Source organism: Pristiophorus japonicus, chromosome 5, assembly GCF_044704955.1.
Source record: "Pristiophorus japonicus isolate sPriJap1 chromosome 5, sPriJap1.hap1, whole genome shotgun sequence".
Taxonomy (NCBI): Eukaryota; Metazoa; Chordata; class Chondrichthyes; family Pristiophoridae; genus Pristiophorus; species Pristiophorus japonicus.
The window spans coordinates 187,203,883-187,226,002 of record NC_091981.1 but is presented as its reverse complement, the minus strand read 5'-3'; the positions used below and the strand labels follow the sequence as shown (position 1 = coordinate 187,226,002).

At 49.7% G+C, this 22,120-nt stretch overlaps 1 protein-coding gene and 1 non-coding gene across 2 annotated transcripts in view; both read right to left on the bottom strand.

Moving 5' to 3' along the window:
* hus1 (HUS1 checkpoint clamp component) overlaps window positions 1-21,658 on the bottom strand; it is a 64,406-nt gene extending 42,748 nt beyond the window's left edge. The window contains exons 1-2 of the mRNA XM_070880027.1: window positions 21,579-21,658; window positions 15,730-15,857 (exon numbers count right to left, since the gene is read on the bottom strand). Coding sequence (XP_070736128.1) covers window positions 15,730-15,857; window positions 21,579-21,630 — 180 coding nt within the window. The 5' untranslated portion in view covers window positions 21,631-21,658. The remainder of the gene's footprint in view (window positions 1-15,729; window positions 15,858-21,578) is intronic.
* Window positions 7,810-7,880, bottom strand: trnav-uac (transfer RNA valine (anticodon UAC)). The gene has a single exon. It is a non-coding gene; the product is annotated as a tRNA-Val (tRNA).
* Window positions 21,659-22,120: the final 462 nt, after the last annotated feature.

Here is a 22,120-nt window from a genome sequence, read left to right as displayed (position 1 = left end):
TGGACTACATCGTCTGCATGCCCGACATGAGACTCCTTAAGTAAGCACTTTACTTGGAACACCTACACGGCAAGCAAGCCCCAGGTGGGCAGAGGAAACGTTTCAAGGACACCCTTAAAGCCTCCTTCATAAACATAGAGACATAGAAAATAGGTGCAGGAGTAGGCCATTCAGCCCTTCGAGCCTGCACCACCATTCAATAAGATCATGGCTGATCATTCACCTCAGTACCCCTTTCCTGCTTTCTCTCCATACCCCTTGATCCCTTTAGCCGTAAGGGCCATATCTAACTCCCTCTTAAATATATCCAATGAACTGGCATCAACAACTCTCTGCGGTAAGGAATTCCACAGGTTAACAACTCTCTGAGCACAATCATCAATAAATAAAAAATAAAACTCAAGTCCTACCTCGGCCCAGGAAGTCAGCGGGCCGGTCAGCCGGTGCGGGAAGCCACTCGGCCGGGGATAGAGGCTGCGAGCATTGGGTCCTGCTCACAGCCCGCAGAACATGCTAGGAGGGCGAGGAGCATACGCGCAGACGCCACTGCACATTCGTGCAGCTGCCGGCAGTGTTTTCTGCGCTGAGCTGTTGCTCCGCCTCCCATGTCACTATCTATGCCAGGCTGGGACACCGGAGACTCGGCAGAATGGGGCCACTTTTTTTCGGCGCTGTTTCCAGCGCGCAAAGTCGGCACATTTAGGATAAGTGCGCCGAAAAAAGGGGTTGGGGAAAAGTGGGCCCATTATGAGGACAGGTTGCATAAACTTGGCTCGTATCTCCTTGAGTTTAGAAGGTTAAGGGGTGATCTAATTGAGGTATTTAAAATGACAGAGATTTGATAGGGTAGACGCAGAAAACTATCTTCTCCAGTGAGGGAATCCAGAACAAGAGAGCATAAATTGGAGCCGTTTAAAAGTGAATTCAGGAAGCACTTTTTCACACAAAGGAGAATGGAAATCTGGAACTCACTCCCCCAAAAAGCTGTGAATGCTGGATCAATTGAAATTTTCACGGCTGAGATCGACAGATTTTTGTTAGCTAAGGATGTCAAGTGATATGAACAGAGACAAGTAAATGGAGTTGAGGTAGAGATCGTCCATGATCTAATTGAATGGTGGAGGAGGTTCGAAGGGCTGAATGACCTACTCCTGTTCCAATGCTCCTAAGTAATTGCTGACACTCAAATGCAGTTCTCGGAGAAGTTTGAACACACTCTAGCAATTTTATGTTATGCTACATGAACACATTCTTACACACAGAATCATTCCCTTTATATACTTACAACATAAAGAACCTCAGCTACAATAACACTTTGAGAGCCTCTCAGGGCTGTTCGAATCCCATGTAAAAGATAAGGCCTCAAGTTTTCTATATAATTGCAAGTGCACATCAAAAAAGAATTGTGCTCAACTATAAATGTTTGCAAAGTGGGTATACTGTCCCCATGGCCATATGCACAGTACATTGTCATTTAAATATTTAAATTTGTTTTGGGGTACAATATACAATGGGGCCGGAATTGGTCTCCTGTGCATTTGCCGTAAATGTTTTTTCAACCGAGCGCGGCATGAAACATAGAAAATAGGTGCTAGAGTAGGCCATTCGGCCCTTCGAGCCTGCACCACCATTTAATAGGATCATGGCTGATCATTCACCTCAGTACCCCTTTCCTGCTTTCTCTCCATACCCCATGATCCCTTGAGCCGTAAGGGCCATATCTAACTCCCTCTTGAATATATCCAATGAACTGGCATCAACAATTCTCTGCAGTAGGGAATTCCAAGGGTTAACAACTCTCTGAGCGAAGAAGTTTCTCTTCATCTTAGTCCTAAATGGCTCACCCATTATCCTTAGACTGTGTCCCCTGGTTCTGGACTTCCCCAACATCGGGAATATTCTTCCAGCATTTAATCTGTCCCGTCCAATCAGAATTTTATATGTTTCTATGAGATCCCCTCTCATCCTTCTAAACTCCAGTGAATAAAGGCCCAGTCGATCCAGTCTTTCCTCATATATCAGTCTTGCCATCCCGGGAATCAGTCTGGTGAACCTTCGCTGCACTCCCTCAATAGCAAGAACGTCCTTCCTCAGACTAGGAGACCAAAATTGAACATAATATTCCAGGTGAGGCCTCACTAAGGCCCTGTACAACTGCAGTAAGACCTCCCTGCTCCTATATTCAATTCCCCAGCTATGAAGGCCAACATACCATTTGCCTTCTTCACCACCTGTTGTACCTGCATGCCAACCTTCAATGACTGATGTACCATGACACCCAGGTCTCGTTGCACCTCCCCTTTTCCTCATCTGCCGCCATTCAGATAATATTCTGCCTTCGTGTTTTTGCCCCTAAAGTGGATAACCTCCCATTTATCCACATTATACTGCATCTGCCACTCGTTTGCCCACTCACCTAACCTGTCCAAGTCACCCTGCAGCCTTTTATTGTCCTCCTCACAGCTCACACCGCCACTCAGCTTAGTGTCATCTGCAAACTTGGAGTTATTACACTCAATTCCCTCATCCAAATCATTAATGTATATTGTAAATAGCTGGGGTCCCAGCACTGAGCCCTGCGGCATCCCACTAGTCACTGCCTGCCATTCTGAAAAGGACCCATTTATCCCGACTCTCTGCTTCCTGCCTGCATACCAGTTCTCTATCCATGTCATTACATTACCCCCAATACCATGTGCTTTAATTTTGCACACCAATCTCTTGTGTGGGACCTTGTCAAAAGCCTTTTGAAAGTCCAAATACACCACATCCACTGGTTCTCCCTTGTCCACTCTACCAGTTACATCCTCAAAAAATTCTAGAAGATTTGTCAAGCATGATTTTCCTTTCATAAATCCATGCTGACTTGGACCAATCCTGTCACTGCTTTCCAAATGTGCTGTTATTTCATCTTTAATAATTGATTCCAACATTTTCCCCACTACTGATGTCATGCTAACCGGTCTATAATTATCCATTTAAAATTCTGACGGGTTTAGACAGGTTAGATGCAGGAAGAATGTTCCCGATGTTGGGGAAGTCCAGAACCAGGGGTCACAGTCTAAGGATAAGGGATAAGCCATTTAGAACCGAGATGAGGAGAAACTTCTTCACCCAGAGAGTGGTGAACCTGTGGAATTCTCTACCACAGAAAGTTGTTGAGGCCAATTCACTAAATATATTCAAAAGGGAGTTAGATGTAGTCCTTACTACTAGGGGGATCAAGGGGTATGGTGAGAAAGCAGGAATGGGGTACTAAAGTTGCATGTTCAGCCATGAACTCATTGAATGGCGGTGCAGGCTAGAAGGGCTGAATTGCCTACTCCTGCACCTATTTTTCCATGTTTCTATGTTTCTACCCGTTTTCTCTCTCCCTCCTTTCTTAAAAAGTGGCGTTACATTAGCTACCCTCCAGTCCATAGGAACCAATACAGGGTCGATAGACTGTTGGAAAATGATCACCAATGCATTTCTAGGGCTACTTCCTTAAGTACTCTGGGATGCAGACTATCAGGCCCCAGGGATTTATCGGCTTTCAATCCTATCAATTTCCCTAACACAATTTCCCGCCCAATAAGGATTTCCTTCGGTTCCTCCTTCTCACTAGACCCTCGGTCCCTTAGTATTTCCGTAAGGTCATTTATGTCTTCCTTCGTGAAGACAGAACCAAAGTATTTGTTTAACTGGTCCGCCATTTTTTTGTTCCCCATTATAAATTCACCTGAATTTGACTGCAAGGGACCTACGTTTGTTTTTACTAATCTTTTTCTCTCTTCTTACAATTCCCTCTTCTTACAGTTTAACAATATAGTAACTTTATTCAAAATACTGTGCAAAATTACAATGAAAAAAGAACAAAAAATTTACTGAAGAAATAAGTGTCTTTGATTTAATTTTTCCCGTTAATGTCCTATATTTATAAAATCACTTACCATTGGAACCATTTATATGAAAACATTGCTGCCAAGTTAGTTACTTCAAAATAACTGGAATAAATAGATGATATACAATAGGGCATTGTTTTGATAGATGGCACAATTTTTGTTGTTATCTTGCTTATGCTGCTCATCATGCAATATTGAGGCCTATTTAAAATGTTTTAAGTACATTTTTATTTTGAGGGGGGGAGGGGGAAGTGGGGCTGGTTCCCAAATACATGATTAAAAACATGAGTCGTGGTGGGTGTCTGAAATAGCTGCAGATAGTCAGTGACAGAGATCAAGGGAGATACATGGTCAGACAAAGCAGCAGGAAACAAGCACCTCATGGGGAATGATGCTGCACAAAAGAGCATGGCACAGTGCCATGGAGAGAACTAAGGAAGCAATCTTAGGGAATGTATCACTCGTTTCAGAAATAATAAACCATAAATGAGCCAGTGCATTGATTCCTCATGTGAGGCACAATCTTAATTATTAAACTAACCTGTTTATTTACAATCTTTATATTGTCAAATAATCTTGAACAATATTCTCATTTCAAAACAGTCTGAATCAAGAGACTGATGAGAGTCATATGCACAAATAAGCTGACATCACCAGATCAAACAAGGTCAGCCAATTTGCATAATTTATTGGTTCTCCAAGCGCAGTTCAATGAAGAGCTGGGAGTGTCAGGACTCCATTATCTTATACCAGCAACCAGTGAAGGTTGGTTGTCTTTGTGTGGTGCACTTTCCCTGCTTGACAGAAAGGGCACGAGGCATTGCGGAGTTGGGAAATGGGTTTGGGGGACAGCAGGCAAGAGGATCATGAGTAGGGTAAGGATAAGGAACCCAAATTAATTTATTTAACAAATGGAATGGTGCCCCGTTCCCTCAGCACCTGTTCCAAAAGCTCAGGTGCTCCGGCTGCATTATGGGGCATCCACTAGACTTACACTCTGTCATGTATGTACTTTTAGGATCACTCGCCACTAGATGGTGTCACTGTTGGAGGCCATTGGGCTGCACGCACGTGTGTGCAGCCCAAGTATAAAAGGCCAGCCATTTTGTATATTAAGTGCAACATCACCACCGACACCTGGGAATCCCTGGCCAAAGGCCACCCAAAGTGGAGGAAGAGCATCCTGGAAGGTGCTGAGCACCTCGAGTCTCATCGCCGAGAGCATGCAGAAACCAAGCACACACAGCGGAAGGAGCGTGCGGCAAACCAGACTTCCCACCCACCCTTTCCTTCAAACACTGTCTGACCCACCTGTTAAAGAGACTGTAATTCCCGCATTGGACTGTACAGCCACCTGAGAACTCACTTTTCGAGTGGAAGTCTTCTTTGATTTCAAGGGACTGCCAATGATGATGAGGCGGCGGGAGGTGGGGGAAGAGCGGGAGGCGGGGGGGAGGCGAGGAAACGGGGGAACGGGAGGGGCGCGGGAACGGGAGGGCGCGGGAATGGGAGGCGGGGGGGCGCGCGGGAACGGGAGGCGGGGGAGGCGCGGGAACGGGAGGCGGGTGGGGGCGCGGGAACGGGAGGCGGGTGGGGGCGCGGGAACGGGAGGCGGGTGGGGGCGCGGGAACAGAAGGCGTGGGAACGGGGGGCGCGGGAAGGGGGGGCGTGAGAAAGGTAGAAAGCTGGAGGTGTTTAAGCATAAATCTTTGGAGGTGGCAGGATCGGTTAACAAAGCAGTTAATAAACTGCTTTGTGAACCTATCTTGGGCTTTATAAATAGAGACAGAGTAAAAAAATTCAGGAAGTTATGCTAAACCTATATACAACAGTCAGCTGGAGTACAATTCTGGCCACCGCTCTTTTGGAAGAATGTGAAGGCTTTGGAGAGCCGAGTGAATATATTTACTAGAATGCTTCCAGGGGTGAGGTATTACAGTTACGTGGATAGACTGCGGAGGCTGGGTTTGTTTTCCTTCGAACAGAGAAAGCTAAAAGGACATATGATAGAGCTGTTTAAAATCATGAAGGGTTTAGATAGAGTAAATAAAAGAAACTATTTCCAATGGCTGAAGGTTGATAACCAGAGGAAACAGATTTAAGGTGATTGGCAAAAGAACAAGGTCGACGTAAGGAAATCTTTTTTTTACCTGAGTGGTTACGATTTGGAATGCACTGCCAGATAGGGTTGTGAATAAAGATTCAATCATGGCTTTCCAATGACAACGGGATAAATATTAAAGCGGAAAAAATTGTAAGGATATGGGGAAAGATTGAGGGAGTGGGACTGACGGGATTGCTCTTTGAAAGACATGGAGCAGACTCGATGGGCTAAATGACATCCTTCTGTGCTGTATGATTCGAATCAAGGCGAGGCGGGGCGGGGGAGGGCAAGGAGGGGCGGGCATGGGGGCGAGGCGGGGCGGGGGGTGATGGCGGGTCGGAAGAGAGATGGCGAGAGACAGGGGGACGGGGAAGAGAGACAGGAAGGGGGTGGAGAGAGACGGGAACGGGAGTGGAGAGATACGGGAACGGGGGGGGGAGAGAGATAGGAAGGGGAGGGGAGAGAGATGGGAAGGGGGGGGAGAGAGACGGGAAGGGGGGGGGAAGAGAGACGGGAAGGGGGGGGGAAGAGAGAGGTGGGGGGGGGAAGAGAGAGGTGGGGGGGGGAGAGGGAGACGGGAAGGAGGGGAGAGAGAGACGGGAAGGAGGGGAGAGAGAGACGGGAAGGTGGGGAGGGGGAAGAGAGACGGGAAGGGGGGGAGAGAGAGAGGAAGGGGGAGAGAGAGAGGAAGGGGGGGGAGAGGGAGACGGGAAGGGGGAGAGGGAGACGGGAAGGGGGGGAGAGAGAGACAGGAAGGAGGGGAGAGAGACAGGAAGGGGGGCAGAGGGAGACGGGAAGGGGGGGGGAAGAGAGAGACGGGAAGGGGGAGAGGGAGACGGGAAGGGGGGGCGGAAGAGAGACGGGAAGCGGTAAGGGGGGGGGGAGAAACGGGAACGGGGGGGGGTGTGGAGAGAGACGGGAAGGGGGGGTGGAGAGAGAGAGACGTGAAGGGGGGGGAGAGGGAGACGGGATGGGGGGGAGAGAGAGACGGGTAGGGGGGGTAGAGAGAGACGGCAAGGGGGGCGGGGGAGAGGGAGACGGGAAGGGAGGGGGGTGAGGGGGAAGGGAGGGGGGGGAAGGGAGACATAGCGGGACATCTAGCTAGGAATAATGCAATCAAGCAGACGCAGCATGGATTCTTGAAAGGTAAATCATGTTTAACTAACTTACTGGAATTCTTTGAGGATATAACGAGCATGGTGGATAGAGGTGTACCGATGGATGTGGTGTATTTAGATTTCCAAAAGGCATTCGATAAGGTGCCACACAAAAGGTTACTGCAGAAGATAAAGGTACGCGGAGTCAGAGGAAATGTATTAGCATGGATAGAGAATTGGCTGGCGAACAGAAAGCAGAGTCGGGATAAATGGGTCCTTTTCCGGTTGAAAATCAGTGGTTAGTGGTGTGCCACAGGGATCAGTGCTGAGACCACAACTGTTTACAATATACATAGATGACCTAGAAGAGGGGACAGAGTGTAGTGCAACAAAATTTGCAGATGACACTAAGATTAGTGGGAAAGCGGGTTGTGTAGAGGACTCAGAGAGCCTGCAAGGAGATTTGGATAGGTTAAGCGAATGGGCTAAGGTTTGGCAGATGGAATACAATGTCGGAAAGTGTGAGGTCATCCACCTTGGGAAAAAAAACAGTAAAAGGGAATATTATTTGAATGGGGAGAAATTACAACATGCTGTGGTGCAGAGGGACCTGAGGGTCCTTGTGCATGAAACTCTTTTGGAGCAGCTTTCACCAAGATTTGAACACGGATCATTGAATTCAAAGTCCAGAGTGCTCACCATTACACCATTGAACCAGACATAATGTTTCTGCCTGGGATTGAACCAGGGACCTTTCGCGTGTAAAGCAAACGTGATAACCACTACACTAGAGTCCAAAAGGTTAGTTTGCAGGTGCAGCAGGTAATCAGGAAGGCGAATGGAATGTTGGCCTTCATTGCGAGAGGGATGGAGTACAAAAGCAGGGAGGTCTTGCTGCAACTGTATAAGGTATTGGTAAGGCCGCACCTGGAGTACTGCGTGCAGTTTTGGTCACCTTACTTAAAGAAGGACATACTAGCTTTGGAAGGGGTACAGAGACGATTCACTCGGCTGATTCCAGAAATGAGGGGGTTACCTTATGATGATAGATTGAGTAGACTGGGTCTTTACTCGTTGGAGTTCAGCAGGATGAGGGGTGATCTTATAGAAACATTTAAAATCATGAAAGAGATAGACAAGGTAGAGGCAGAGAGGTTGTTTCCATTGGTAGGGGAGACTAGAACTAGGGGGCACAGCCTCAAAATACAGAGGAGCCAATTTAAAACTGAGTTGAGAAAGAATTTCTTCTCCCAGAGGGTTGTGTATCTGTGGAATTCTCTGCCCAAGGAAGCAGTTGAGGCTAGCTCATTGAATGTTTTCAAGTCAAAAATAGATAGATTTTTAACCAATAAGGGAATTAAGGGTTACGGGGAGAGGGCGGGTAAGTGGAGCTGAGTCCACGACCAGATCAGCCATGATCTTATTGAATGGTGGAGCAGGCTCGAGGGGCTAGATGGCCGACTCCTGTTCCTAATTCTTATGTTCTTATGAGACGGGAAGGGGTGGGGGAAGAGAGACGGCAAGGGGTGGGGGAAGAGAGACGGGATGGGGTGGGGAAGAGACAGGAAGGGGGGGGACGGGAAGGGGGAGATGGGAAGGAGATGGGGGGGAGAGACGGGAAGGGGGGGGGGGAAGAGACGGGAAGGGGGGGCAAGACGGGAAGGGGTAGCCAGACGGGAAGGGGGGGGGAGGGAGAGAGACGGGAAGCGGGAAGCTGGGCGGGGGAGAGAGACGGGTCGCGGGAATGGGGGGAGAGAGACAGGAAGGGGGTGGGAGGGGGGGGAAGGAGAGACGGGAAGGTGGGGGGGAGGAGAGACGGGAAGATGGGGAAAGAGAGAGAGACGGGAAGGGGGGCGGGGGGGAGAGAGATGGGAAGCGAGGGGGGGGAAGACAGGGAGCGGGGGGGTGCGGGGTGGGGGGAGGGGAGACGGGAAGGGGTGGAGAGAGGGACGGGAAGGGGTGGAGAGAGGGACGGGAAGGGGTGGAGAGAGGGACGGGAAGGGGTGGAGAGAGAGACGGGAAGGGGTGGAGAGAGAGACGGGAAGGGGTGGAGAGAGAGACGGGAAGGGGTGGAGAGAGAGACAGGAAGGGGGGGGGGGGGGTGGAGAGAGAGACGGGAAGGGGGGGGGAAGAGAGACAGGAAGGCGGGGGAGAGAAAGACGGGAGGGGGGGGGGGAAGAGAGACGGGAAGGCGGGAGGGGTGGGGGGAGAGAGAGAGACTGGAAGGGGGGGGGGGGAGAGAGAGAGACGGGAAGAGGGGGGCAGGGGGGGAGAGACGGGAAGGGTGGGGGGGGTAAGAGACGGGAAGATGGGGGGAGAGGGGGAAGGGAGGGGGGAAGGGAGACGGGAAGGGGTGGGGCAAGGGAGACGGGAAGGGGTGGGGGAAGAGAGACGGGATGGGGTGGGGGAGAGATGGGGGGCGGGGAAAGAGACAGGAAGGGGGGGACGGGAAGGGGGAGAGATGGGAAGGAGGTGGGGGGGGAGACGGGAAGGGGGGGGGTAAGAGACGGGAAGGGGGGGGAGAGAGAGAGACGGGAAGGGGTGAAGAGAGAGAGACGGAAAGGGGGGGGAGAGAGAGAGAGACGGGAAGGGGGGAGAGAGAGAGAGACGGGAAGTGGGGGGGGGAGAGAGAGACGGAAAGGAGGGGGGGGGGGGAAGAGAGAGAGATGGGAAGGGGGGTGGAAAGAGAGAGAGACGGGAAGGGGGGGAAGAGAGAGAGACGGGAAGGGGGGGGAAGAGAGAGAGACGGGAAGGGGGGGGAAGAGAGAGAGACGGGAAGGGGGGGGGAAGAGAGAGAGACGGGAAGGGGAGGAAGAGAGAGACGGGAAGGGGGGAGAGAGAGACGGGAAGGGGGGAGAGAGAGACGGGAAGGGGGGAGAGAGAGACGGGAAGGGGGGAGAGAGAGACGGGAAGGGGGGAGAGAGAGACGGGAAGGGGGGTGGAGAGAGAGAGACGTGAAGGGGGGGGGGGGAGAGGGAGACGGGAAGGGGGGGAGAGAGAGACGGGTAGCGGGGTAGAGAGAGACGGGAAGGGGGGGGAGGGAGAGGGAGACGGGAAGGGAGGGTGGGGGAGGGAGACGGGAAGGGAGGGGGGCGAGGGGGAAGGGAGGGGGGGGGAAGGGAGGCGGGAAAGGGGGGGGAGAGAGAGAGACGGGAACGGGGGAAGAGAGAGACGGGAACGGGGGGAGAGAGAGACAGGAACGGGGGAGAGAGAGACGGGGAACAGGGGGAGAGAGAGAAGGGAAGGGGGGGAGAGAGAGACAGGAAGTTGCGGAGAGAGACAGGAAGTTGCGGAGAGAGACGGGAAGGGGTGAGAGGGTGATGGGAAGGGGTGAGAGGGAGACGGGAAACGGGGAGAGAGAGACGGGAAGGGGGAGAGAGAGACGGGAAGGGGGGGCAGAGAGAGACGGGAAGGGGGGGCAGAGAGAGACGGGAAGGGGGGGCAGAGAGAGACGGGAAGGGGGGGGAGAGAGAGACGGGAAGGGGGGGAGGAGAGAGACGGGAAGGGGGGGAGAGAGAGAGAGAGACGGGAAGGGAAGGGGGGGGAGAGAGAGACGGGAAGGGAAGGGGGGGGGAGAGAGAGACGGGAAGGGGGGGAAGAGAGAGACGGGAAGGGGGGGAGAGAGAGACGGGAAGGGGTGGAGAGAGAGACGGGAAGGGGGGAGAGAGAGACGGGAAGGGGGGGGAGAGAGAGACGGGAAGGGGGGGAGAGAGAGACGGGAAGGGGGGAGAGAGAGACGGGAAGGGGGGGAGAGAGAGATGGGAAGGGGGGGAGAGAGAGACGGGAAGAGGGGGGCGAGAGACGGGAAAGGGGGGAAGAGAGACGGGAAAGGGGTGGAAGAGAGACGGGAAGGGGGTGGAAGAGAGACGGGAGGGGCGTGGAAGAGAGACGGGAGGGGCGTGGAAGAGAGACGGGAGGGGCGTGGAAGAGAGACGGGAGGGGGGGGGGAAGAGAGACGGGAGGGGGGGGGGGAAGAGATACGGGAAGGGGGGGGGGGAAGAGAGACGGGAAGGGGGGGAAGAGAGACGGGAAGGGGTGGGGAAGAGAGACGGGGGGGGGGGGGAAAGAGACACGGAAAGGGGTTGGAAGAGAGACGGGAAGGGGGGGACGAGAGACGGGAAGGGGGGGGAAGAGAGACGGGAGGCGGGGGGGGGGAAGAGAGACGGGAGGCGGGGGGGGAAGAGAGACGGGGGGGGGGGAAAGAGAGACGAGAAGGGGGGGAAAGAGAGACGGGAAGGGGGGGGAAAGAGAGACGGGAAGAGGGGGGGGGAGTGATGGGAAAGGGGGGGGCGGAAGAGAGACGGGGGGGAAGAGAGATGGGAAGGGGGGGGAAGAGAGACGGGAAGGGGGGGGAAGAGAGACGGGAAGGGGGGGGGAAGAGAGACGGGAAGGGGGGGGAAGAGAGACGGGAAGGGGGGGGAAGAGAGACGGGAAGGGGGGAGGAAGAGAGACGGGAAGGGGGGAGGAAGAGAGACGGGGGGGAGAGAGACGGGAAGGGGGGGAAGAGAGACGAGAAGGGGGGGGGAAGGGAGACGGGAAAGCGGGGGGGGGCGGAAGAGAGATGGGGGGGGGGGTGGGGAAGAGAGATGGGAATGGGGTTGGGAAGAGAGACGGGAAGGGGGGGGGAAGAGAGACGGGAAGGGGGGGAAGAGAGACGGGAAGGGGGAGGAGAGAGACGGGAAGGGGGGGGAGTGAGACGGGAAGGGGGGAGAGAGACGGGCAGGGGGTGGCAGGGGGGGAATAGACAGGAAGGGAGGGGAGGGGGAGAGAGAGACGGGAGGGGGGGAGGGAGTGATGGGAAGCGGGGGCGAGGGAGAGACGGGAAGGGGGAGGAAAGAGAGAGAGATGGGAAAGGCAGGAGAGAGTGACGGGGGGGGCAGACAGTGACGGGAAGGGGGGGGGCGGGCGAGAGTGATGGGAAGAGGGGGGGGAGCGAGAGTGACGGGAAGGGGGATGGGAAAGAGATATGAAACAGAAAATAGGTGCAGGAGTAGGCCATTCTGCCCTTCGAGCCTGCACCACCATTCAATATGATCATGGCTGATCATGCAACTTTAGTACCCCATTCCTGCTTTCTCTCCAAACCCCTTGATCCCTTTAGCTGTAAGGCCATATCTAACTCCCTTTTGAATATACCTAACGAACCGGCCTGAACAACTTTCTGTGGTGGAGAATTGCACATGCTCACAACTCTGAGTGAAAAAGTTTCTCCTCATCTCGATCCTAAATGGCTTACCCCTAATCCTTAGACTGTGACCCCTTGTTCTGGATTTCCCCAACATCGGGAACATTCTTCCTGCATCTAACCTGTCCGATCCCGTCAGAATTTTTTTGTTTCTATGAGATCCCCTCTCATTCTTCTAAAGTCCATTGATATAAACCTAGTCGATCCAGTCTTTCTTCATATGTCAGTCCGTCTTAAAGGGAATCAGTCTGGTGAACCTTCGCTGCATTCCCTCAATAGCAAGAAAGTCCTTCCTCAGATTAGGAGACCAAAACTGTGCACAATATTCAAGGTGTGGCCTCACCAAGGCTCTGTACAACTGTAGTAAGATCTCCCTGCTCCTCTACTCAAATCCTCTCGCTATGAAGGCCAGCATGCCATTTGCCTTCTTCACCGCCTGCTGTACCTGTATACCAACTTTCAATGACTGACGTACCATGACACCCAGGTCTCGTTGCACCTCCTCTTTTACTAATCTGTCACCATTCAGATAATAAAATGCCTTCTTGTTTTTACCACCAAAGTGGATAATCTCACATTTATTTGCATTATACCGCATCTGCCATGTATTTGCCCACTCCCCTAACCTGTCCAAGTCACCCTGCAGCCTCTAGCATCCTCCTCACAGCTCACACTGCCACCCAGCTTATTGTCATCTGCAAACTTGGGAGATATTACATTCAATTCCTTCGTCTAAATCATTGATGTATATTGTAAGTAGCTGGGGTCCCAGCACTGAACCTTGCTGTACCCCACTCGTCACTGCCTGCCATTCTGAAAAGGACCCATTTATTCCTACTCTTTGCTTCCTGTCTGCCAACCAGTTCTCTATCCACGTCAGTACATTACCCCCAATACCATGTGCTTTAATTCTGCACACTAATCTCTTGTGTAGGACCTAGTCAAAAGTCTTTTGAAATCTAAATACACCACATCCACTGGCTCCCCCTTGTCCACTCTATTAGTTACATCCTCAAAAAATTCTAGAAGATTTGTCAAGCATGATTTCCCTTTCATCAATCCATGCTGACTTGGACCGATCATGTCATGCTTTCCAAATGCACTGCTATTACATCTTTAATAATTAATTCCAATATTTTCCCCACCACCGATGTCAGGCTAACCAGTCTATAATTCTGTTTTCTCTCTCCCTCCTTTTTTAAAAAGTGGGGTTACATTAGCTACCCTCCAGTCCATAGGAACTGATGCAGAGTCGATAGAATGTTGAAAAATTACCACCAATGCATCCACTATTTCTAGGGCCACTTCTTTAAGTAATCTGGGGGTGGGGGGAGGAGACAGTAAGGTGGGGCTTGGGGGGAGAGGGGGGAAAAGAGAAAGAAAGACGGGGCGGGGGAAGAGAGATGGGGTGGAGAGAGCGTTCCTTACAATTTTTTTTTAATTTAGTGGTGAAACCAACTGATTATCTCTCTGGGGTCTTATTGACAATTAGAATGTGCGTGTAAGTGGGACACAAACACAGTGAGACAGCAAATCTTCATTTAACGTTACTTCACATCGCAAAAAATAACACTTTGCAGCCAAATAATGATCTCCACCTGTGTTTTGCTTATCGTTAGAAAAGGTCAATGGTTATCTCTTCTATCTGTGAGGCATAATTTCAGACAGCTCTGAGACAGTGGGAGTGGCTGAGGTGGACTGAGGGTTAAAAGTCAAATTCATTAAGTTCAGGGAAGGTCGTGTCTGACTAACTTGACTGAATTTTTTTGAGGACCCAACAACAACTTGTATTTATATAGTGCCTTTAACATAGTGAAAGGTTCCAAGATGCTTCACAGTAGTTAGAGACCGTGGAGGGGTCGAGAGAAGTGGTTGTGAGATAGAGCTGGGTGTCTTCAGTGCTTTTGTGGAAACTATTGCTTCATTTTCGGATGATGTTGCCAAGGGGCAACATGTAGATGAGAAATACGAGGGGGCCAAGGATAGATCCTTGTTGGACAGCAGATGTAACAAGGAGGGTCGATGAGGGGAGCATGTTTGATGTAGTGTATATGGACTTTAACAAGGTTTTTGATAAGGTCCCACATGGCAGACTGGTCATGAAAGTCAAAGCCCATGGGATCCAAGGCAAAGTGCCAAGTTGAATCCAAAATTAGCTCAGAGATAGGAATTAAAGGGTAATGGTCAAAGGGTGTTTGTGTGACTGGAAAGCTGTTTCCAGTGGGGTTCCGCAGGGCTCAGTAGTCGGTCCCTTGTTTTTTGTGCTATATATCAATGATTTAGACTTGAATGTTGGGGGCATGATTGTAAAGTTTGCAGATGATACAAAAATTGGCTGTGTGATTGATAATGAAGAAAAAAACTGCAGAGAATACACAATAAATGGTGGGACACTGAGAAGTGTAGAGGAACAGAGGGACATTAGAGTGCATGTTCACAGATCCCTGAAGGTAGCAAGTCAGGTAGACAAGGTGGTTAAGAATACATACAGGATACTTGCCTTTATTAGCCAAGGCATAGATTATAAGAGCAGGGAGATAGGGCTTGAACTGTATAAAACACTCGTTAGGCCACAGCTAGAGTACAGCGTGCAGTTCTGGTCACCACATTACAGGAAAGATGTGATTGCACCAGAGAGGGTACAGAGGAGATTTACGAGGATGTTGCCTGGACTGGAGAATTTTAGCTGTGAGGAAAGATTGGATAAGCTGGGGTTGTTTTCTTTAGAACAGAGGAGGCTGAGGGGAGACCTGATTGAGGTGTATAAAATTATGAGGGGCCTAGATAGAGTAGATAGGAAAGACCTACTTCCTTTAGCAGAGGGGTCAACAACTAGGGGGCAGGGGGCATAGATTTAAAGTAATTGGTAGGAGGTTTAGATGGGATTTGAGGGGAAATATTTCCACCCAGAGGGTGGTGGGGGTCTTGAACTCACTGCCTGAAAGGGTGGCAGAGGAAGAAACCCTCACCACATTTTAAAAGTACTCGGATATGCACTTGAAGTGCCGTAACGTACAAGGCTACGGACCAAGAGCTAGAAAGTGGGATTAGGCTGGATAGCTCTTTGTTGGCCGGCACGGGCACGATGGGCTGAAATAGCCTCCTTCTGTGCTGAAAATTTCTATGATTCGAAAATGATATAAGAAATGGGAGTAGGAATAGGCCTTACAGCCCATTGAGCCTGCTCCGCCATTCAATAAGATTATGGCTGAACTTCTACAGCAACTCACTTTTCCACCCAACACCGCGCACTTGAAAGGAAAGAAGAATAAAGACAGAGAGAAGCAGAAGGCAACAGAGAAGCAAAAAGATAACAGTAACAGGAAGACAGCAGAGACAGCTAAGAGAGTTATTAGACAGAAAGATATGTATGCGTGTATATAAATAAAAGTATGATATCTCACATATGACACACAAGTTGGGACCATAAAGAACCATTTATGTTAAATTGTCGTTTACCTGAAATAGCTGACACCACATAGCAACACCTCCACTGGCCACTTTGTCAGAAAGGATAAAGTAGAGCTTATCAGTGGTAAGTCTTAGAATACATGACTTTGTGAGCTTGGAGATAGTGTTTACAATACCTGAAAATATAAAGCAATCCAAATGATTAAAAACACACATCCACTATAGTCTAATCATGATAATTCCAAGTCAATTTTCACGCTGAAAAATGTTTATTTTTCCAAGAAACTAATAACTCATTGCTCCAAAAATTTGAATCATCAGATATTTCTGCTCTTGGACAGGCAGTGTGACAAATCATCAGCAGTGAAAAAATCGAGAGGTGGTGGAGAGGTGGAGCTGGGTGTCGTCAGCGTACATGTGGAATCTGATTGTTTTTGGATGACGTTGCCAAAGGACCGATGAGAAATAGGAGGGGGCTAAGGATCGAATCTTGGGGCACTATCAGAGGTAACGGTGTGGGAACGGGAAGAGAAGCTATTGCAGTGATTCTCTGGCTACTACTGGATAGATAAGAATGGAACCAGGCGAGGGCAATCCCACTCAGCTGGACAACGAAGGAGAGGCATTGGAGAAGGATGGTGTGGTCAACCCTGTCAAAGGCTCCAGAGAGGTCAAGAGGGATGAGGGGGGATAGTGCACCATGGTCATAGTTATATCAGATGTCATTTGTGACTTTGAAAAGGGCAGTTTTAGTGCTGCGGTCAGGGCGGAAACCTGATTGGAGGTTCAAACGTGGAATTGTGGGAAAGATGGGCATGGATTTGGGAGGCGGCACCATGTTCAAGGACTTTGGAAAGGAAAGGTAGGTTGGAGATGGGGTGGTAGTTTGCAAGGGCATAAAGGTCAAGGGTGGATTTTTTTGAGGAGGGAGGTGGTGACTGCAGATTTGAAAGGCAGGGGATAGTACCAAAGTAGACTCCTCAAAATACCTACGCTCAACCCCTCTATTCTCTCCAATTACCACTTCACCACCAATCTTCCCTTTCTTTCTAAAGTCATGGAACATGTTGCATCACAACTATTCTCCCACATCTCACCCAACTGTCACCAAACAGGCTACATCAAAACTTTGTTACCTTGGTAGAGTGGCACTACTCTCACCTCTGGCTCAGTAAGTCATGGGTTCAAGCCCCACTCCAGAAACTCAAGCACAGAATCTAGGGTGACACTTCAGTGTAATACCGAGGGAGTGTTGGACGATTGGAGAGGCATCTTTTGGATGAGACTTTAAAACAAAGCCATCTGTCTTCTCAGGTGGATTTAGAGCAAATGAGTTCTCCTGGTGATCCTGCCCAATGTTTATCTCTTAACTAACATCACTAAAAGAGATTATCTGGTCATTTATTTCATTGCTATTTTGGGGATCTTGCTGCACAAATGAGCAGGTGTTTTTCACGATATTATAACATTGGAACATAGCAGTAGGCCATTCAGCCCCTCATCACAGATGATCTCTATCTTAACTCCGCTTACCCACCTTGGTTACATAACTCTTAATACTGAGGGAGAGAGAGAGAAAAAACGCAGAACTACAGACCAGTTAGCCTGACATCAGAGGTAGGGAAAATTATAGAACCTATCATTAAGGACGTGGTAACAAGGCACTTAGAAAATAATAATAGGATTGGGCAGAGTCAACACAGATTTATGAAAGAGAAATCATGTTTGACAAATCAATAATAGATAAGGGGGAACCAGTGGATGCGGTGTATGTGTACTTTGCGGAGCTCCTTCATGGTAAACGAGCCAAAGGTGGGCAGCAGAAATGTTACAAGGACACCTTCAAAGCCACCCTGATAAAATGCGACATCACCACTGCCACCTAGGAATCCCTAGCCAAAGACTGCCCTAAGTGGAGAAAGTGCATCCGGGAGAGTGTTGAGCACTTCGAGTCTCAACGTCGAAAGCGTGAAGAGGTCAAGCGCAGGCAGCGGAAGGAGTGTGCGGCAAACCAGTCCCATCCACCCCTTCCCTCGGCGACTGTCTGCCCCACCTGTGACAGAGTCTGTGGCTCTTGTATTGGACAGTTCAGCCACCAAAGAACTCACTTCAGGAGTCAAAACAAGTCTTTCTCGATTCCGAGGGACTGCCTATGATGATGAACAGGGCACTTAGAAAATAATAACAGTATTGGGCAGAGTCAACACAGATTTATGAAAGAGAAATCATGTTTGACAAATCAATAATAGATAAGGGGGAACCAGTGGATGTGGTGTATTTGTACTTTCAGAAGGCATTCGATAAGGTGCCACACAAGAGATTATTGAACACAATTAGGGCTCATGGGATTGGGGGTAATATACGAGCCTGGATTGAGCAGTGGTTAAAACAGAGTAGGAATAAAAGGGTCATTTTTGGGTTGGCGGGCTGTAACTAGTAGACTACTGCAAGGATCAGTGCTTGGGCCTCAGCTATTCACAATATATATCAATGATTTGGATGAGGGGACCAAATGTAATATATCCAAGTTTGCTGATGATACAGAGCTAGGTAGGAATGTATGTTGTGAGGAGAATGCAATGAGATTTCAAGGGGACATCGACAGGCTAGGTGAGTTGGCAAGAACAAGGCAAATAGAATGGAATATGGAGAAGTTAACCACTTTGGTAGGAACAACAGAAAAGCAGAGTATTTTTTAAATGGTGAGAGATTGGGAAATGTTGGTGTTCAGGGGGATCTGGGTGTCGTTGTGCATGAACCACTGAAAGTTAACATGCAGGTACAGCAAGCAATTAGGAAAACAAAAGGTTGGCCTTTATTACAAGAAGGTTTGAGTACAAGAGTAAAGATGTCTTACCGCAATGATATAGGGCCCTGATGAGACCACACCTGGAGTAGTGTGTCCAGTTTTGGTCTCCTTACCCAAAGAAGTATATACTTGCTGCAAAGGGAGCGCAACGAAAGATCACCAGACTGATTCCTGGGATGGGGGAATGGGGATTGTCCTATGAGGTAAGATTGAGTGGACAAGGCCTATTGGAGTGTATTAGGGATGGTTTTCGAGACCAATATGTCGAGGAACCATCCAGGGAGCTGGCCATCCTAGACTGGGTGATGTGGAATGAGAAAGGACTAATTATCAATCTTGTTGTGCGAGACTCCTTGGGGAAGAGTGACCAGAACATAGTAGAATTCCTTATTAGGATGGAGAGTGACACAGTTAATTCAGAAACGAGGGTCCTGAACTTAAGGAAAGGTAACTTTGATGGTTTGAAGCGTGAATTGGCTAGAATAGACTGGCAAATGATACTTAAAGGGTTGCCAGTGGATAGGCAATGGCAAACATTTAAAGATCACATGGATGAACTTCAGCAATTGTACATCCCTGTCTGGAGTAAAAATAAAATGGGGTAGGTGGCTCAACCGTGGCTAACAAGGGAAATTAAGGATAGTGTTAAATCCAAGGAAGAGGCATATAAATTGGCCAGAAAAAGCAGCAAACCTGAGGACTGGCAGAAATTTAGAATTCAGCAGAGGAGGACAAAGGGTTAAATTAAGAGGGGGAAAATAGAGTACGAGAAGAAGCTTGCCGGGAACATAAAAACTGACTACAAAAGCTTCTATAGATATGTGAAGAGAAAAAGATTAGTGAAGACAAACGTAGGTCCCTTGCAGTCGGATTCAGATGAATTTATAATGGGGAATAAAGAAATGACAGACCAATTGAACAAATACTTTGGTTCTGTCTTCACGAAGGAAGACACAAATAACCTCCGAAAGTACAAGGGGAACGAGGGTCTAGCGAGAAGGAGCAAATGAAGGATTTCCTTATTAGGCGGGAAATTGTATTCGGGAAATTGATGGGATTGAAGGCCGATAAATCCCCGGGGCCTGATAGTCTGCATCCCAGAGTACTTAAGGAAGTGGCCCTAGAAATAGTGGATGCATTGGTGATCATTTTCCAACAGTCAATCTACTTTGGATCAGTTCCTATGGACTGGAGGGTAGCGAATGTAACACCACTTTTTAAAAAGGGAGGGAGAGAGAAAGCGGGTAATTATAGACTGGTTAGCCTGACATCAGTGGTGGGGAAAATGTTGGAATCAATTATTAAGGATGAAATAGCAGCGCATTTGGAAAGCAGTGAAAGGATTGGTCCAAGTCAGCATGGATTTATGAAGGGGAAATCATGCTCGACAAATCTGGAATTTTTTGAGGATGTAGCTAGTAGAGTGGACAAGGGAGAATCAGTGGATGTAGTGTATTTGGACTTTCAAAAGGCTTTTGACAAGGTCCCACACAAGAGATTGGTGTGCAAAATCTAAGCACATGGTATTGGAAGTAATATACTGACGTTGATAGAAAACTGGTTGGCAGACAGGAAGCAGAGAGTCGGGATAAACGGGTCGTTTTCAGAATGGCAGGCAGTGACTAGTGGAGTACTGCAGGGCTCAGTGCTGGTACCCCAGCTCTTTACAATGTACATCAATGATTTGGATGAAGGAATTGAGTGTAATATCTCCAAGTTTGCAGATGACACTAAACTGGGTAGCGGTGTGAGCTGTGGGGGGGGACGCCAAGAGGCTGCAGGGTGACTTGGACAGGTTAGGTGAGTGGGCAAATGCATGGCAGATGCAGTATAATGTGGATAAATGTGAGGTTATCCACTTTGGGGGCAAAAACACGAACCCAGAATATTGTCTGAATGGTGGCAGATTAGGAAAAGGGGAGGTGCAACGAGACCTGGGTGTCATAGTTCATCAGTCATTGAAAGCTGGCATACAGGTGCAGCAGGTGGTAAAGAAAGCAAATGGTAAGCTGGCCTTCATTGCTAGCGGATTTGAGTATAGGAGCTGGGAGGTCTTACTGCGGTTGTACAGGGCCTTGGTGAGACCTCACCTGGAATATTGTGTTCAATTTTGGTCTCCTAATCTGAGGAAGGACGTTCTTGCTATTGAGGGAGTGCAGCGAAGTTTCACCAGACTGATTCCAGGGATGGCCGGACTGACATATGAGGAGAGACTGGATCAACTGGGCCTTTATACATTGGAGTTTAGAAGGATGAGAGGGGATCTCATAGAAACATACAAGATTCTGACGGGACGGGACAGGTTTGATGCGGGTAGATTCTTCCCGATGTTGGGGAAGTCCAGAACCAGGCGACACAGTCTTACGATAAGGGGTAGGCCATTTCGGACTGAGATGAGGAGAAACTTCTTCACTCAGAGTTGTTAACCTGTGGAATTCCCTACCGCAGAGAGTTGTTGATGCCAGTTCATTGGCTATATTGAAGAGGGAGTTAGATATGGCCCTTACGGCTAAGGGGATCAAGGGATATGGAGAGAAAGCAGGAAATGGAGACTGAGCGAATGATCAGCCATGATCTTATTGAATGGTAGTGCAGGGATGTATGGGAGGCAGTTAAGAATATGGATTTTATCATGATTTACTCGTGAATGGGAAGCCAGTGCTGGCGAGAGGCGTTGCGGGTGATGGGCAAGCAGGGCTCAGTGAGGGGCATGGGGCAGGGGGTGGGTTTTGGATGATTCAGTTACTGGAAGATGCAAGGATGGGTGCGGGAGAAATCAAGCTGAGATATTAAGTGCGGAGAAAGGCTTCAAGTAGCAGTGGCAGTAACGGTGGGGGATGGAGGTCAGCAGTGGCGTGGCGATGGAAATTGTCTCGTTAGCAGACAGCGCTTGAAACTGTGCAATGGGTGAAGCAGGAGAGAGACTGTTCGCAATGTGTTTGAGGCAGAGAAGAACATGGGGTGAAGGGGCAAGCGACTACTGTCCAATTGCCGCTAATCGTGGCGCGAGGAGGTGACGCTGGGTCCGGACTGTCAGCCCACCGACTCACGGGACCGCGATGCTCAGGCCTCGCCACTCATCACTCACGGGTGAAATGATTCAAACAACCGACATCCACGATCTTGGCTCGGAACTTCATTGCCGCACGCACCGGAAATAGTGCGATCCTCACACCCGACCCCGCCGCTAGCGTCACTTCCGCCTTACACGGCCGGCACGTCGCTCAATTAACATGGCAACGCCGAGCCAATCCAGTCCAGGGCAACGGCGGAGCAACCCGGGCCAGGCAACGCCGAGCCAACCCGATCCAGGGCAACGCCGAGCCAACCCGGTCCAGGGCAACGGCGGGCCAACCCGAGCCAGGGCAAACACCGAGCCAACCCGGGCCAAGGCAAACACCGAGCCAGGGCAAATGCCGGGCCAGGCAACGCCGAGCCAACCCGAGCCAGGGCAAACACCGAGCCAACCCGGGCCAGGGCAAACACCAAGCCAGGGCAAACACCAAGCCGATCCGGCACCAGGGACGGGGATGAAGTCAACACTTCCAGGCTAGAACGAAGCATTGGGCTAATACAGCACCTGGAACAAGAATAATCAGTTGTGTTAGGCAATTCCCCCTCCCCTTTTAT